Source organism: Perna viridis, chromosome 1 (genome assembly GCF_037379345.1).
Source record: "Perna viridis isolate PV_CMFRI_1.1 ecotype Kerala chromosome 1, ASM3737934v1, whole genome shotgun sequence".
Lineage (NCBI taxonomy): Eukaryota > Metazoa > Mollusca > Bivalvia > Mytilida > Mytilidae > Perna > Perna viridis.
The window spans coordinates 36,655,197-36,674,006 of record NC_142445.1 but is presented as its reverse complement, the minus strand read 5'-3'; the positions used below and the strand labels follow the sequence as shown (position 1 = coordinate 36,674,006).

Below are 18,810 nucleotides of genomic sequence, written 5' to 3'. Positions count from 1 at the left end.
GTTCCAATTGACCAAGTGTCAGAGTAGAAGATTTTTTAATGAAATAACAAAAAAATTAGCCAAAAAATGTTGAAAAAGGGCAAAAATTCCAACATTAGCTAAATTAGCTAACCCTAAAAGTTTTGGAAATATACATGTATGCCAAAAACTTCTGTCTGACCCCTATGTTTGGTTCCAATTGGTCAAGTAGTGTCAGAGAAGAAGTTATGACAATTTTTTCACAACAACTATGACGGAAGGCGAGTGATGGCAATAGTTAACACTGAAAATTTTGAAATTCAGACCTTAAACCCATTAAGATTAAAAAACACGGTTAGATTATGCATATAAAAATATCCTAAAATAAGGATTATAAAATTATGGTGTTGCTCTCTAGCTAAAATGTATATAAGAAAAACAAGTTACCTCCACACATGCAACAATTAAATGGAAAACAGAAGTTATCTGGCGGACACACTTCATACATAAATCCGGTAGAAAACTTGAGCACCAGCAATACGAGAAGTGTGTGCTTCATCCCTGAATACAGACCTGAAATTAAAGGAAACAATCAATCAAAACAATTACAAAAATGAGAAACAATTTCAAAGCAAGCCAAAAATATTGAATACTTACAAATTAGAAAAATATGAAATAAATGTCAAGCCGCCAATTCCAGAGAATTCATATAGAAAAAGGTTTTATGACTCATATAACTCATGAAATTTGGATACTGCAAAATATTAACTCACATTACTTAAAGTTTAACATCATCACAAACTTGCCAATACTCATTCATTATGATGTTAAAATTAAATAACTTGAGTTGATATTTTGTGATATTTTCACTCATTATAAAAAATATAATTATAACTTTAAAGCATTTTTAGGTTGGTCTTTCTGCATGTAATGCATATAAATATAGTTATCTGGGTATGACAATAACATTTTGTGAACCTTGTCCTCAATGTTGATGAAAATTTTACTTGCCAAAATTGAAAACTAAGTTGTCCTTCGATTAACACATTTTTAAATATATGACCATATATGATAAATGGTCACATATTTAAATAAGATTACAGTGAGCACAGCAAAGCCACAGCAAAAGTGGAAAGCTCTACGACAACATACATGTGCATGTAATGAGGGAAGCAGAATTTCATCTTCCAGAAGTGATACATTGTGGAGAGAATATAAAATAATAATAAGTGCATGTCCCCATGTATTATTTTAAAAACTAAAACAATATCTTGAACAACTAAAAATCTAACTTAAGCAAAAGATAATTAGAAGTACATCTACATACAATGTTCACTTTATGAGAACGCATCCTGGTTCCCATGACTATGTTCCAGTTACACAATGTATTAGCTACTAGCAATACATTATGCCTACTCCATATAATATATATATATATAATTTGGGAGTTCTTAAGCCAAGTATAAAAAATTTCTACTTGTCACAATGTTCATTCTACTTGCCCTGGCATTAGAACAACCTTTAACTTCAAACCCTATTGGGCAAACAAAACTCTGAGATTTAACTTCAGCATGGAACAACTTTGGTGCACTCATTAAATCTTGACATTCTACTGGAATCATGATCATATAAATGGATGTTCATTCTTTCCAATTAGTTATCCTATTAATTTTACTCTATATATTTGAGATTTCTCAATTGGCAAAATTGATCAAAACAAGAACATACCTTATTTGACAAATTGTCTCTACAATGGTCAATTAAATAAAGGTGGTCACTTTCAATCAGATAATTCCCTTAGTCCATTTTCCTATTAGGATGTGGTTAAAGTTACTTTTTCCACGAACTTATTGTTCTCAGATTTGATGCAGAATAGGAAAGAGCTATTCAAGTAAAATAAAAAAAAGGAAATGAATGATACTTTAATGTACTTTAATTCATCAAATTGAAGAGGGCATAAAAGATGATCTTATTTGTAAACAATTATTGTCAACAATGAAATGAGTCATTAAGGTCAAGTTACATGTTTAGTACACATGAAAAAAAATTTGAATTTTGACACTTTGTTTTTAATCTTCAAAGGTGCTTGTATTTGTCTGTTACATACATTGTAGAGGAGTCCAGGGGTGTGTTCTGGAACTCTCCCTTTTTAATTTTTCTTTCATTATTTTGCATGCAATAAAAGACTAATAAAAGCCTTGTATCCCTCCTTTTTGTGGCACACACCTCCCTTTTCGAAATCTCTAAATACATGCCTGTATTGCTGTAATAAAGATTGTGCCAAAATTTTATTTTTCATGGATCTTATTTACAAACCTATGAATTTAATAGAATTAACTTATTAAAAAAAATCACATTTTTACTTAATATTGACTTAAAAACTAAAAAGTAGCATCAGTATTCCATTTCTATAACAACCGAGTAGTAGTATCTCTTGTTAAAGCTGAGACATAAGTCCAATTACCCTAAATTAAATATTGTCCAATCCCACGGTAGACTTATAAAGGAAAATAAAAGCATTGGAACACTGAAAATTCTTCTGTATCCAAATAGCATTTTTTTATTGATAGATACATTTCAACAAGGAATAAACATGGTTTCAATGATCAATTTCTGGATACATCACTAAGTCTTCATCACTTGAATAATGTCAACCAAATTACTTTCAGGATACTTATTTTCAAGTTTCAGAATATCAATTCCTTTTCACTACTATTTAGGGGTTCAAATTAGCCCTAGTCCAAGGTCTGAGACCCTCAATATTCGATGCAGGACTGTTTAAATTTCATTTACCTAGGTCTTGGACCTACCATACTTGGTTTACATTATATTTTGTATCTGTTTTGCTTATACCTCTACTATGAAACCAGACAAGACATTCATATCTGGATTTAATATAATTTTTAACCATTCAAGCGAGTCAAGCTGGTTATAGTTATATTGAAAATTTTGTTATTTGATTAATAAATTAATAATAAGCTAGCTTAGACTAATATGGGGTAGGCATTGCCTAAACCAGCGAGCACTGTGAGCTTTACCATACGTGACCGTCTGTGCAAGACTCGTAAAAATAATAAAGGACATTACATAGAGGAGGGTCAACCCTGATGAAAATTTTTGCTTCACAAGGGCAATATTTTTATTTATATTTAAGCAACAAGCAAAATCAATATTTCTATTTGAAAATCTGTCTTGTTCATTAATGGGGGAGTTTTTTTTTTAATAAATGAATAACTTGAACAATTTTTTCCCCAAATTTTCGACCCCATGACCCCTTCCCCCTCGCCCTCAAAACGGTCAATAACTATATAGCACCTCGCAATACTGTACATTTTTTTATCCCTTAGGGAGATCTCTAGCAATATCCATTTCAGTTTTGGCCTGTCAGATCAATCTGCAGATACCGGAAACATTACAGTTCTCCACGGATTGTGGAAATATTTTAAACATATCATATAACGTAAACAAAATGCAGACGACAGCAGCAAATTCCAAACAAGAAAATGATTGCCTATTTTATCTTAGAAACGCTATGCTTAGATTTTGATAATACAATCAGAATTATATTTTTTTCCAAGGCGGGTTAGGTTCTTGACAACAGCAACAGTGGAACAGGGGAGATACACCGCAACACGTACGTATACATCCACTTTTCCCATAGTTTTTTAAAAAAAAACACAACATTCACTTCTTAAAATAAGTAAAAAAAAAATAGAAAAAGACTTGAAAACTATCAGAAAAGATGAATGTATTTGGTCACCTACATGTAACATCAGTTATTGTTTGAGGCCTGTTGCTAGTTTTTCTGCATAGGTTTAGTGGTGAATCCACAAGGGGTGCAGGAGGTTGGCACTCCATCTTTTTATTGGAAAATTTGTCATTTTCATGTGTAAAATAGACAAAAATGGCAAATAATGTCCTGGCATCCCCCCCCCTTTTTTCTGAGGAACCTTTGACTGACACCCCTCCTTTTCAAAGCGTCTGGATCCAGACCTGAGGTTAAAATATTAATGCATACGTTTGTTTTTGATTCACATTACACAGACTTCTAATAAATGTATATGTATGTCAAATTCTGCCGACATGTGAATTCAATCACCCTAGATAAGTTCAATAGTCACTGAGGCTTTAAGTGGACATTACTTTTTTTAAGACAAACTGAAAAAAAGTTTTATGTCACATTTTAGCATTATGAACTTGATGATACATCAATTCAATTGAAATAGCAATGAATTTGCAGTTGTACAAAATGAATGTCTAATCAACAGTGGTTAAGATTAGCGGTTGCCAAGTCACTCAGTGCCACTATACATTTGTATATCGGTATGGATGAGTGATTTTTATAAGATGGTAACCCACCTTGCGACTGATTTGCTGAGTCGGTCATGACTTTCGTTTATCCCTGAAAAGTGCTAGAGCGATCATGTTTAAATGGCATTCCAATCAAACTTCGCTAAACCATTCATACTTTTATTCACATCATATGACACATGGGATTTTTAACGTTGCATGTTTGACTTGACATGGTTGTATAAAACCAGTGCCATGGCTGTGCCAAGGTAGTAAAATTTTTTTTTTTAAGTTTTGAAGCACCTTTCAAGTGTTATTGTACCATCTTAGTCTCTAGTGAGCACTATGTTACAGAGGTTAGAATTATTAATTCAGAACTTAAAATTGTTTTACATTTAAAGCTCATTCCTCCGATGTTGAATATTCTTGGTTTCAATTCCCAAGACTTGAAGTCAAATAGCTGGGCTACCAAGTTTCCAGCTGGGGTGCCAAAAATTTCACCTTGGTAGCCCAGGTGGCTTCTAGTTTCCCAAAGTTAGTCTGAATCACTGATCAATCAGAAATACAGAGAAATTAATTTTTCTGTCACACATTGGTGCCAACAGAATTATAAGCATTAGCAAGTTCTAGCTGTCACACTTATATTTTAAACCAAAAAGTAAAATTAAATCTATGGAACAAATGTTAGCCAGACTTCACTCTATATTATTTTGTCATAACTTAGTGAGAATTGTCCCACTGATGATCATCATAAAGCCTTCAATTCAAAAATGAAATGGTTTTAGCAGTTTTATTAATTTGATTGGTCATGACATATTTCCGGACCTTCAAATATACATCCTCCTGAAGAGCAAGATTATAATTCCGGGTACAAATTATTTGGGCTATAATGGACATGGTACAAAAAGACTAGATTATGAAAATAGAGATTCCTTACATGCCTGATGTTAGAATAAAGCTAAGGGAACAGGAAAATAAACTAACTTTGATTACAACTTTTTCTTAACAAAATACACTGAGGACTGACAGATATTAAAGTTCTGAGGACTCATGCAGGCTAAAAATATCGACAGCAATTATGTCCTACAAAACATTTAGCATGAATTCTGCCCGTAAGGTATCACAGGTCAGAAAAAAAGCTGCATCCCTGATCAATATTACATCTATGATAAGTTGTTTTTTAATTGGTATACATGTTGTATAAAGATATTTTTAAAATTTTTTGTGTAACAAAATTCAGATTTTTTATATTAATAATATTATAATAATAATAATTATAATAATAATAACAAGTGATACTGTGTTTGCAAGCAAAACACAAAAGTTGCCAAAACCAGCAAATGGTTGGATATAGTCAAATTCTGAAGCCACCATTGAATTTAGATTGTAATGTTTACTCTAGAAATCAATTGAAATCGAACAATTTTGAAATTTTGATAAATTTGGCAGCCATTTTGAAAAAAAATGGCAACTTTTTTTATAAAATCTGAAGCCCCCATTGAATTTAGAATGCAATATTCACTTTGCCAATTTTGGCAGCCATTTTGAAAAATGGCGGCTTTCTAAAAAAAATTTATACACCTGTGATTTCAGCATGTCAAGAATAGCTATATGAGTAATTTTCATGCAACTGAATACTTCTATTTATTTTATAGATTTTTGTTTCAGGTTTTGTTTGGGTAACTAATTCCACAGGACAGACCCAGAATATATGAATTATGCTTTGAAAAGTTTGGTTTTAATTTTTCAGATTATCAACTTTCTTTGTTCGGCATTTCACAGTGAATAAGGTTAATTTTCTGAAACATAATTAAACTTTTCTGATATGTAACTTGGTGCCTTCCAAAAAAGATTTTAAGATGAATAGGTACCAGTATTTGTGATATTTAATCTTTGTTTTTACTTTCATAATTCGTAATTGTTTGAACAAGGGTTCTGATGGAGAAAAAGGTTCAGTATCTAGAATGAGGCAAAAAGCCCTTATTTTTAAATTCATGAACTTTGTAAAATCCTTCAGAGCCACAACCACTCCATACAACAGTAGTCAATAAGTTGAAGAATGTGCCCATTGCAGATAATTTTTCTAGTTTCAATGTTCAGATATTTCTTAATCTTCGCTAGGAGATATAATCTTGATTGAGTATCACAGCCTATATATGTATGATCAACATGACATTTTCCAGCTTAGAGTATCATAAATTTTTACACCAAGTAATTTTTTTGCAGGAAGAAAATTTTAAAGCATTATCATTAACTAATAAGGAGGGTATATCAATGTTTGTCAATCTTTGTCTTGTTCCAATAATTATACAAAATGTACACTTTGTCTTATTAGCATTAATAAATGTAAAGTTATTTCACTAACGATAAAATGCTATTTTTAAATATTTTTTTTAGTATTAGTGTTTTAGCTTACATTAGTTAATGACTCAGAAAAAAATAAAATATTGCTTAAATGTTTTATTTCAAATGGAATGATGGATCAAATCCTTACTTTTTTATTTTCTCTTATGCATAAGCAGCTTTGTTTTGTAAAACATGGCTGCACCCATGAAGGACACACATCTCTTAAAATGTATTGTCAAACATTATTTATCGGTACAACCCCACCTATGCACTGTCTCTTTTCTTTTGTTGTCGCTTCGAGACAAAAAACATTTAAAAACGTTAATGCGATGATTTAACAGCTGAGAGGTTATCTAATATTATACTGATACTTGTTCAATAGATGGTTTACTTGTATATGTGGTTTATTTCTTAATTAATCTAACTTCCATACGGGGGAGGTTAAACGGAACAGCCGTTATTTTTGCTACACCTAGGTAAATTTTAGTCACAAAAATTACTGTATTTGTTATATTTGAAAAAAAATAATCCCTTTTGGGGGTAGATTTGTTCTCATATTCACATGGGTATGGAATTAATATTCTCATTTAATACCTTGCTGTCGCTCGGTGTTAAATAATCAAATATAAATGCTGTACCCATGTTAAAGAGTAATCAAGGGAACCAAAGTTCTAGTGGTAATCAAAAGAATGTAATCCAGGGACAAAGACCAGACATGGAAAACAGACATACACAACAAAGAACATAAACTGATAAAGTAACTAAAATCATACATACAAAGCAACAAAAGCAAATGAGCAACTCAGACTCCACTAAAAACTGGGAGCATGTACCAGGTGCACCGGTAGGGTAAGCGTCCTCTGCTTTTCTAGAAACACCCACCTGACATATATATGTATCATCATGTAGTCAAATGTCTCAGGTTTACAATAGTACCAAGAAACTGGAGGTAACACTTAGGTTTTAGGGGTAAAGTTAATAAATGTACACCTAACTCACCATAAAATTGTTCAAAGTGACATATTTTTCCATGTCAAAACCCCTAGAGTATTTATGTTTCAGTAAAAAATAGCTGATTTGGTATTTTCTGCTTAGTATTATCACAATTAATACTTCTGGGGATCTTTTGATGAATTTTGGCGCTTTTTGTAGTAAGAATTTATCAATAAATGCAAAAAATGGGATTTTCGATTTTTCTGTAAAAAGTCATACAAGTTTGACTCTTACAACCAAAACATCTCAAATTTGGTGTCAAAAATCGACATACATAAATTTGTATACAAGTGACTTCTGGTGACCTTAATACTTGCATGTGCTGTAAGGGTCACTTCTTCAGTAACAAATCTGATTGCAAAATGAAAGTGGTTATTCAACGGCAAGGAAGACCAAGGGACTCAAGCCATAAAAGAAAAAAGTTCGAATATAACGCAAGGATCCTTTTGAAATTTACGTATTTTGATATAATGTGGCCCAAATATGGTCATTAATATTTATTTGAAAACTAATCAAGAAATAGATGAAATGAAATCAAGACATGTGCCTACCTGTGTATCTGTTATTGTTATTTTTTTACTGAGGTTGAAGTATTTTTAACCCAGGTGTATGTCCCGTTTGCAATTTTTGGAAGTAATGGGGAAAAATAATTAGATCAGAGCTATCGATCTTCTCTCTTTCAATCTTGCCCGATTTAAAAAAAAATGCTGTTTTCACAATATTCGATAGGTATTATCTAAATTTATTGTTTCAACTGCATTACTACAAACATCTTTCACTGAATCAGCAAAATTCAGCAGAATCAAAACTGAACAAATTTCACCTCTTCAATTGTGAGATAATAGGGAACATTTCAAAATATCCATAGAAACAAGATGGCGGATAAACAATACATTCAATGCAAAATTCTCGTAGGAAAAATAAATTTTGAATTTTTTCAATCTTGGAGGTAAGAACGAAAAATAATTGTAAGGGAATCGTAGTACAGAACGACATTAATAAAATGGCAAGTTTTTTAAAGGAACCGTCGAGTAATTACAAAAATAAACGCAAAAAACCGCAAACAATCTGAGGTGACTTGGACTATAGTTATACAGAAAACAAGATTGATTCGTGACACTGTTAGTTTTAGCTCCAAACCATTTCTTACTCCATTATATTTATACCCACTTGCTTTGAACAAACGTGATGATAGCAATAGATGCAGCAGCTATGTAGAATTAGTTGTTCCAAAATACAACATCACTGATCTATGCCTTCTTGGTAGCGAAGCAAGATAATATCGGGACCGGTTTCAGTTTGAAACATCAATCACGTTTCGCCCTTTTCCCCCTTCGCCCTCTCGTTGTTTCGCCCTTTATCCCGTTCGTCCGGGTTGTTTCGCCCTTACTGCAGGGTCGTTTCGCCCTCATTGGATATACATGTGTTTAATTGGCTTGTGTTGTGACAGGTAAGAATACATGTTTATTCTGTGAATAAAAACTTGAATGTTTGTATAGTAGGGGTTGATCTAATTGTTAAATTGATAGATACTTGTACTGGTATTCCTTTTTCTTTCAGATAAAGCCCATCAGTTGCTGATTCTGAGGCAATGTCACAAGAGATATTTATTGAGAAATGAGAAAATTGGAAGATATTGATAACCAACTATGTCATTATATATCTTTTTGGGCCTCGAGAATAAATGTGATATATGGTTACATATACGATGTTGCCATATCTGACAAACATCGCATGTAATGGCGTGCTGTTGGCCGGTTACTGGTCGGGAACACTCTATGCAGAGTTCAGTAGGCATACTGGAGTTGTTTGGGAATGCCGGATGATCCCATGGAACTTGTATTTAAGCACCTCGGTGAACGATGCCCAAGCTATTCGATCTTAAGATCAAACGATTACCGCAGAAAGGGCGAAACGACCCACCATAAAGGGCGAAACAACTCACATAAAGGGCGAAACGACTCAGGGCGAAAGAACCTAGGGCGAAGGGGGAAAAGGGCGAAACGACCCGGAACCTTCATAGATAGGGGAACCTATAAGTCGCCTCAGGCACGAGACCGCAATTAATTTTCAAGTGCATTTCAATATACACATTTGAGCAGATTAAAAAAATTCCACCGGTGCAAACTGAATAAAACTTCTCTGGCCTAAAGATATGTACAAACAGGATTTTACATATCAATTGTAGAAAATTTTACCATCATTTTCTGAAATTAATACATATAATTCGGAGATGGGGTAAACATGACAAATGAACTGAGTTAAAAGTCCTAAATTTTAACCTTCTTCCACTGAACCAAATCACAACTTTTAGTCAGAATTGATTAATGAAAAAAAATCCCAAGTAATTTTAACCTATTTTCTACCAATTAGAGGCAAAACTTCAGCAAATAAGTTTCCAGTAAAAATATGAAAAAATGTGGAAGGTACCTACTACCAAAGTTGGAACTATATTCGTATACAACGAAAACCAAGGGGAATTAATTGTGTTCTCGTACCTATTAGATCAACAAATGTGCTCAATTTGAATAAAAACTGCACTCATGTCAAGATAAACCTTTTTTGACTTCAAGTACAAAGTTTCATCATGATTAGTTGAAAAATATATAAGTTATAGCAAATTTAGTATCAGTGGTACATTGCATGACTCGCATGTCCAATGGTCGAAGGAAATAAGGCCCCTCTAAAATGTGCATTTTTTTTTTTAATGCAATATTTTTGTGATTTTTTACATTGGTTGCATCATATTATGTGTATTTGATGCAATGAAGTTCAGTTTACTCAAGTTCCAGCTGTTTTAAGGCCAAAAATTGGGTTTTTATACATGCGGCCATGGTCAATGCACTTTTAGACCATGTATAGGGGTACACATATGAAAACTCATTTTATGATGCTGACAATGACTTAAATTGATCAACTTCAAACATAAAGTGGTCTACACATATCAAATGTACATTGAAAACAATAAGAAGTGGTTTCAAAACTAAAACTGTCACTCCAGATCAATTTAAACCAGACCTCTACAGAGCTTGTTCAAGTGTGATTGTGTCCGATATTAAAAGTTAGCCTTTATTTGGGTTTTGAAGGATGAAAGATCTGAAACAAATGTAAAATAATGTAAGGTTCTAAGCTTATCAGGTACATAAGCAGACAGTCAGCTGTATTTTTCCAGTTTTTCTACAAAAAATTTCATTTTTGAAACCTTATAGTGTATGCGGAAGTCTAAAATTAGGTGTTTTTGAGAATCACAAGGTATATACATGTAGTGACTTACATTAGATGCATGAATATCAATGGAATGAATATATTAGGTTTTTTTTCACATTATTTATATTATTTACTAGCAAATACAAAAGATTCAGACCAATAAAACACATATCTGTGATTTTATAGATCCTAAGACAAGGCTGTGAAAACCCCTGATTTTGCCATATTTCATTGACTGGGTTCATAAAAATTACACTAAATTGTCAGATTTCTGCCTAAACCTTGTTCATAAAGTATGTTTTTTGTTGATTTGATGTTCCTAGTGTATAGTTAGAGGAGAAAAACTCAAAGCTGTACAATATTTTCCCCACAGGTTTATATTTCATACCTAGCACCTTAGCAAAAGTGCAATTTCAATGGAAAATCCCATAGAAACCATATTTTTTATTTTAATTTCAGAAAATAGAGAATAAAGGGCCAAAATCTTATTATTTCATGTAGATTTACTGAATTCTTGAAAATAAACACCAAATTACCCCCAGCAAATACTAGCAAATACAATTTCTGATACCCTGGCAACCCCCTTATTAGATCAACAAATGTGCTCAATTTGAATAAAAACTGCACTCATGTCAAGATAAACCTTTTTTGACTTCAAGTACAAAGTTTCATCATGATTAGTTGAAAAATATATAAGTTATAGCAAATTTAGTATCAGTGGTACATTGCATGACTCGCATGTCCAATGGTCGAAGGAAATAAGGCCCCTCTAAAATGTGCATTTTTTTTTTTAATGCAATATTTTTGTGATTTTTTACATTGGTTGCATCATATTATGTGTATTTGATGCAATGAAGTTCAGTTTACTCAAGTTCCAGCTGTTTTAAGGCCAAAAATTGGGTTTTTATACATGCGGCCATGGTCAATGCACTTTTAGACCATGTATAGGGGTACACATATGAAAACTCATTTTATGATGCTGACAATGACTTAAATTGATCAACTTCAAACATAAAGTGGTCTACACATATCAAATGTACATTGAAAACAATAAGAAGTGGTTTCAAAACTAAAACTGTCACTCCAGATCAATTTAAACCAGACCTCTACAGAGCTTGTTCAAGTGTGATTGTGTCCGATATTAAAAGTTAGCCTTTATTTGGGTTTTGAAGGATGAAAGATCTGAAACAAATGTAAAATAATGTAAGGTTCTAAGCTTATCAGGTACATAAGCAGACAGTCAGCTGTATTTTTCCAGTTTTTCTACAAAAAATTTCATTTTTGAAACCTTATAGTGTATGCGGAAGTCTAAAATTAGGTGTTTTTGAGAATCACAAGGTATATACATGTAGTGACTTACATTAGATGCATGAATATCAATGGAATGAATATATTAGGTTTTTTTTCACATTATTTATATTATTTACTAGCAAATACAAAAGATTCAGACCAATAAAACACATATCTGTGATTTTATAGATCCTAAGACAAGGCTGTGAAAACCCCTGATTTTGCCATATTTCATTGACTGGGTTCATAAAAATTACACTAAATTGTCAGATTTCTGCCTAAACCTTGTTCATAAAGTATGTTTTTTGTTGATTTGATGTTCCTAGTGTATAGTTAGAGGAGAAAAACTCAAAGCTGTACAATATTTTCCCCACAGGTTTATATTTCATACCTAGCACCTTAGCAAAAGTGCAATTTCAATGGAAAATCCCATAGAAACCATATTTTTTATTTTAATTTCAGAAAATAGAGAATAAAGGGCCAAAATCTTATTATTTCATGTAGATTTACTGAATTCTTGAAAATAAACACCAAATTAGCCCCAGCAAATACTAGCAAATACAATTTCTGATACCCTGGCAACCCCCTTATTAGGCACGAGACCGCAATTAATTTTCAAGTGCATTTCAATATACACATTTGAGCAGATTAAAAAAATTCCACCGGTGCAAACTGAATAAAACTTCTCTGGCCTAAAGATATGTACAAACAGGATTTTATATATCAATTGTAGAAAATTTTACCATCATTTTCTGAAATTAATACATATAATTCGGAGATGGGGTAAACATGACAAATGAACTGAGTTAAAAGTCCTAAATTTTAACCTTCTTCCACTGAACCAAATCACAACTTTTAGTCAGAATTGATTAATGAAAAAAAATCCCAAGTAATTTTAACCTATTTTCTACCAATTAGAGGCAAAACTTCAGCAAATAAGTTTCCAGTAAAAATATGAAAAAATGTGGAAGGTACCTACTACCAAAGTTGGAACTATATTCGTATACAACGAAAACCAAGGGGAATTAATTGTGTTCTCGTACCTATTAGATCAACAAATGTGCTCAATTTGAATAAAAACTGCACTCATGTCAAGATAAACCTTTTTTGACTTCAAGTACAAAGTTTCATCATGATTAGTTGAAAAATATATAAGTTATAGCAAATTTAGTATCAGTGGTACATTGCATGACTCGCATGTCCAATGGTCGAAGGAAATAAGGCCCCTCTAAAATGTGCATTTTTTTTTTTAATGCAATATTTTTGTGATTTTTTACATTGGTTGCATCATATTATGTGTATTTGATGCAATGAAGTTCAGTTTACTCAAGTTCCAGCTGTTTTAAGGCCAAAAATTGGGTTTTTATACATGCGGCCATGGTCAATGCACTTTTAGACCATGTATAGGGGTACACATATGAAAACTCATTTTATGATGCTGACAATGACTTAAATTGATCAACTTCAAACATAAAGTGGTCTACACATATCAAATGTACATTGAAAACAATAAGAAGTGGTTTCAAAACTAAAACTGTCACTCCAGATCAATTTAAACCAGACCTCTACAGAGCTTGTTCAAGTGTGATTGTGTCCGATATTAAAAGTTAGCCTTTATTTGGGTTTTGAAGGATGAAAGATCTGAAACAAATGTAAAATAATGTAAGGTTCTAAGCTTATCAGGTACATAAGCAGACAGTCAGCTGTATTTTTCCAGTTTTTCTACAAAAAATTTCATTTTTGAAACCTTATAGTGTATGCGGAAGTCTAAAATTAGGTGTTTTTGAGAATCACAAGGTATATACATGTAGTGACTTACATTAGATGCATGAATATCAATGGAATGAATATATTAGGTTTTTTTTCACATTATTTATATTATTTACTAGCAAATACAAAAGATTCAGACCAATAAAACACATATCTGTGATTTTATAGATCCTAAGACAAGGCTGTGAAAACCCCTGATTTTGCCATATTTCATTGACTGGGTTCATAAAAATTACACTAAATTGTCAGATTTCTGCCTAAACCTTGTTCATAAAGTATGTTTTTTGTTGATTTGATGTTCCTAGTGTATAGTTAGAGGAGAAAAACTCAAAGCTGTACAATATTTTCCCCACAGGTTTATATTTCATACCTAGCACCTTAGCAAAAGTGCAATTTCAATGGAAAATCCCATAGAAACCATATTTTTTATTTTAATTTCAGAAAATAGAGAATAAAGGGCCAAAATCTTATTATTTCATGTAGATTTACTGAATTCTTGAAAATAAACACCAAATTACCCCCAGCAAATACTAGCAAATACAATTTCTGATACCCTGGCAACCCCCTTATTAGATCAACAAATGTGCTCAATTTGAATAAAAACTGCACTCATGTCAAGATAAACCTTTTTTGACTTCAAGTACAAAGTTTCATCATGATTAGTTGAAAAATATATAAGTTATAGCAAATTTAGTATCAGTGGTACATTGCATGACTCGCATGTCCAATGGTCGAAGGAAATAAGGCCCCTCTAAAATGTGCATTTTTTTTTTTAATGCAATATTTTTGTGATTTTTTACATTGGTTGCATCATATTATGTGTATTTGATGCAATGAAGTTCAGTTTACTCAAGTTCCAGCTGTTTTAAGGCCAAAAATTGGGTTTTTATACATGCGGCCATGGTCAATGCACTTTTAGACCATGTATAGGGGTACACATATGAAAACTCATTTTATGATGCTGACAATGACTTAAATTGATCAACTTCAAACATAAAGTGGTCTACACATATCAAATGTACATTGAAAACAATAAGAAGTGGTTTCAAAACTAAAACTGTCACTCCAGATCAATTTAAACCAGACCTCTACAGAGCTTGTTCAAGTGTGATTGTGTCCGATATTAAAAGTTAGCCTTTATTTGGGTTTTGAAGGATGAAAGATCTGAAACAAATGTAAAATAATGTAAGGTTCTAAGCTTATCAGGTACATAAGCAGACAGTCAGCTGTATTTTTCCAGTTTTTCTACAAAAAATTTCATTTTTGAAACCTTATAGTGTATGCGGAAGTCTAAAATTAGGTGTTTTTGAGAATCACAAGGTATATACATGTAGTGACTTACATTAGATGCATGAATATCAATGGAATGAATATATTAGGTTTTTTTTCACATTATTTATATTATTTACTAGCAAATACAAAAGATTCAGACCAATAAAACACATATCTGTGATTTTATAGATCCTAAGACAAGGCTGTGAAAACCCCTGATTTTGCCATATTTCATTGACTGGGTTCATAAAAATTACACTAAATTGTCAGATTTCTGCCTAAACCTTGTTCATAAAGTATGTTTTTTGTTGATTTGATGTTCCTAGTGTATAGTTAGAGGAGAAAAACTCAAAGCTGTACAATATTTTCCCCACAGGTTTATATTTCATACCTAGCACCTTAGCAAAAGTGCAATTTCAATGGAAAATCCCATAGAAACCATATTTTTTATTTTAATTTCAGAAAATAGAGAATAAAGGGCCAAAATCTTATTATTTCATGTAGATTTACTGAATTCTTGAAAATAAACACCAAATTACCCCCAGCAAATACTAGCAAATACAATTTCTGATACCCTGGCAACCCCCTTATTAGATCAACAAATGTGCTCAATTTGAATAAAAACTGCACTCATGTCAAGATAAACCTTTTTTGACTTCAAGTACAAAGTTTCATCATGATTAGTTGAAAAATATATAAGTTATAGCAAATTTAGTATCAGTGGTACATTGCATGACTCGCATGTCCAATGGTCGAAGGAAATAAGGCCCCTCTAAAATGTGCATTTTTTTTTTTAATGCAATATTTTTGTGATTTTTTACATTGGTTGCATCATATTATGTGTATTTGATGCAATGAAGTTCAGTTTACTCAAGTTCCAGCTGTTTTAAGGCCAAAAATTGGGTTTTTATACATGCGGCCATGGTCAATGCACTTTTAGACCATGTATAGGGGTACACATATGAAAACTCATTTTATGATGCTGACAATGACTTAAATTGATCAACTTCAAACATAAAGTGGTCTACACATATCAAATGTACATTGAAAACAATAAGAAGTGGTTTCAAAACTAAAACTGTCACTCCAGATCAATTTAAACCAGACCTCTACAGAGCTTGTTCAAGTGTGATTGTGTCCGATATTAAAAGTTAGCCTTTATTTGGGTTTTGAAGGATGAAAGATCTGAAACAAATGTAAAATAATGTAAGGTTCTAAGCTTATCAGGTACATAAGCAGACAGTCAGCTGTATTTTTCCAGTTTTTCTACAAAAAATTTCATTTTTGAAACCTTATAGTGTATGCGGAAGTCTAAAATTAGGTGTTTTTGAGAATCACAAGGTATATACATGTAGTGACTTACATTAGATGCATGAATATCAATGGAATGAATATATTAGGTTTTTTTTCACATTATTTATATTATTTACTAGCAAATACAAAAGATTCAGACCAATAAAACACATATCTGTGATTTTATAGATCCTAAGACAAGGCTGTGAAAACCCCTGATTTTGCCATATTTCATTGACTGGGTTCATAAAAATTACACTAAATTGTCAGATTTCTGCCTAAACCTTGTTCATAAAGTATGTTTTTTGTTGATTTGATGTTCCTAGTGTATAGTTAGAGGAGAAAAACTCAAAGCTGTACAATATTTTCCCCACAGGTTTATATTTCATACCTAGCACCTTAGCAAAAGTGCAATTTCAATGGAAAATCCCATAGAAACCATATTTTTTATTTTAATTTCAGAAAATAGAGAATAAAGGGCCAAAATCTTATTATTTCATGTAGATTTACTGAATTCTTGAAAATAAACACCAAATTACCCCCAGCAAATACTAGCAAATACAATTTCTGATACCCTGGCAACCCCCTTATTAGATCAACAAATGTGCTCAATTTGAATAAAAACTGCACTCATGTCAAGATAAACCTTTTTTGACTTCAAGTACAAAGTTTCATCATGATTAGTTGAAAAATATATAAGTTATAGCAAATTTAGTATCAGTGGTACATTGCATGACTCGCATGTCCAATGGTCGAAGGAAATAAGGCCCCTCTAAAATGTGCATTTTTTTTTTTAATGCAATATTTTTGTGATTTTTTACATTGGTTGCATCATATTATGTGTATTTGATGCAATGAAGTTCAGTTTACTCAAGTTCCAGCTGTTTTAAGGCCAAAAATTGGGTTTTTATACATGCGGCCATGGTCAATGCACTTTTAGACCATGTATAGGGGTACACATATGAAAACTCATTTTATGATGCTGACAATGACTTAAATTGATCAACTTCAAACATAAAGTGGTCTACACATATCAAATGTACATTGAAAACAATAAGAAGTGGTTTCAAAACTAAAACTGTCACTCCAGATCAATTTAAACCAGACCTCTACAGAGCTTGTTCAAGTGTGATTGTGTCCGATATTAAAAGTTAGCCTTTATTTGGGTTTTGAAGGATGAAAGATCTGAAACAAATGTAAAATAATGTAAGGTTCTAAGCTTATCAGGTACATAAGCAGACAGTCAGCTGTATTTTTCCAGTTTTTCTACAAAAAATTTCATTTTTGAAACCTTATAGTGTATGCGGAAGTCTAAAATTAGGTGTTTTTGAGAATCACAAGGTATATACATGTAGTGACTTACATTAGATGCATGAATATCAATGGAATGAATATATTAGGTTTTTTTTCACATTATTTATATTATTTACTAGCAAATACAAAAGATTCAGACCAATAAAACACATATCTGTGATTTTATAGATCCTAAGACAAGGCTGTGAAAACCCCTGATTTTGCCATATTTCATTGACTGGGTTCATAAAAATTACACTAAATTGTCAGATTTCTGCCTAAACCTTGTTCATAAAGTATGTTTTTTGTTGATTTGATGTTCCTAGTGTATAGTTAGAGGAGAAAAACTCAAAGCTGTACAATATTTTCCCCACAGGTTTATATTTCATACCTAGCACCTTAGCAAAAGTGCAATTTCAATGGAAAATCCCATAGAAACCATATTTTTTATTTTAATTTCAGAAAATAGAGAATAAAGGGCCAAAATCTTATTATTTCATGTAGATTTACTGAATTCTTGAAAATAAACACCAAATTAGCCCCAGCAAATACTAGGAAATACAATTTCTGATACCCTGGCAACCCCCTTATTAGGCACGAGACCGCAATTAATTTTCAAGTGCATTTCAATATACACATTTGAGCAGATTAAAAAAATTCCACCGGTGCAAACTGAATAAAACTTCTCTGGCCTAAAGATATGTACAAACAGGATTTTATATATCAATTGTAGAAAATTTTACCATCATTTTCTGAAATTAATACATATAATTCGGAGATGGGGTAAACATGACAAATGAACTGAGTTAAAAGTCCTAAATTTTAACCTTCTTCCACTGAACCAAATCACAACTTTTAGTCAGAATTGATTAATGAAAAAAAATCCCAAGTAATTTTAACCTATTTTCTACCAATTAGAGGCAAAACTTCAGCAAATAAGTTTCCAGTAAAAATATGAAAAAATGTGGAAGGTACCTACTACCAAAGTTGGAACTATATTCGTATACAACGAAAACCAAGGGGAATTAATTGTGTTCTCGTACCTATTAGATCAACAAATGTGCTCAATTTGAATAAAAACTGCACTCATGTCAAGAT

At 32.0% G+C, this 18,810-nt stretch overlaps 2 protein-coding genes across 4 annotated transcripts in view; one reads left to right on the top strand and one right to left on the bottom strand.

Moving 5' to 3' along the window:
• LOC148628583 (uncharacterized) overlaps window positions 1-8,678 on the bottom strand; it is a 49,438-nt gene extending 40,760 nt beyond the window's left edge. Inside the window, exons 1-2 of the mRNA XM_088590513.1 lie at window positions 8,627-8,678; window positions 406-531 (exon numbers count right to left, since the gene is read on the bottom strand). Of these exons, the coding sequence (XP_088446639.1) occupies window positions 406-517 (112 nt within the window). The 5' untranslated portion in view covers window positions 518-531; window positions 8,627-8,678. The remainder of the gene's footprint in view (window positions 1-405; window positions 532-8,626) is intronic.
• A 246-nt stretch (window positions 8,679-8,924) lies between these two features.
• Window positions 8,925-18,810, top strand: part of LOC148628582 (uncharacterized) — a 78,234-nt gene continuing 68,348 nt past the window's right edge. For 2 of the 3 annotated variants that reach the window (XR_015923931.1, XM_088590515.1), the window contains exon 1: window positions 8,925-9,636. The gene's annotated coding sequence lies outside the window, so the exon portion shown is untranslated. The remainder of the gene's footprint in view (window positions 9,637-18,810) is intronic. The other variant, XR_015923932.1, reaches the window with a different exon arrangement.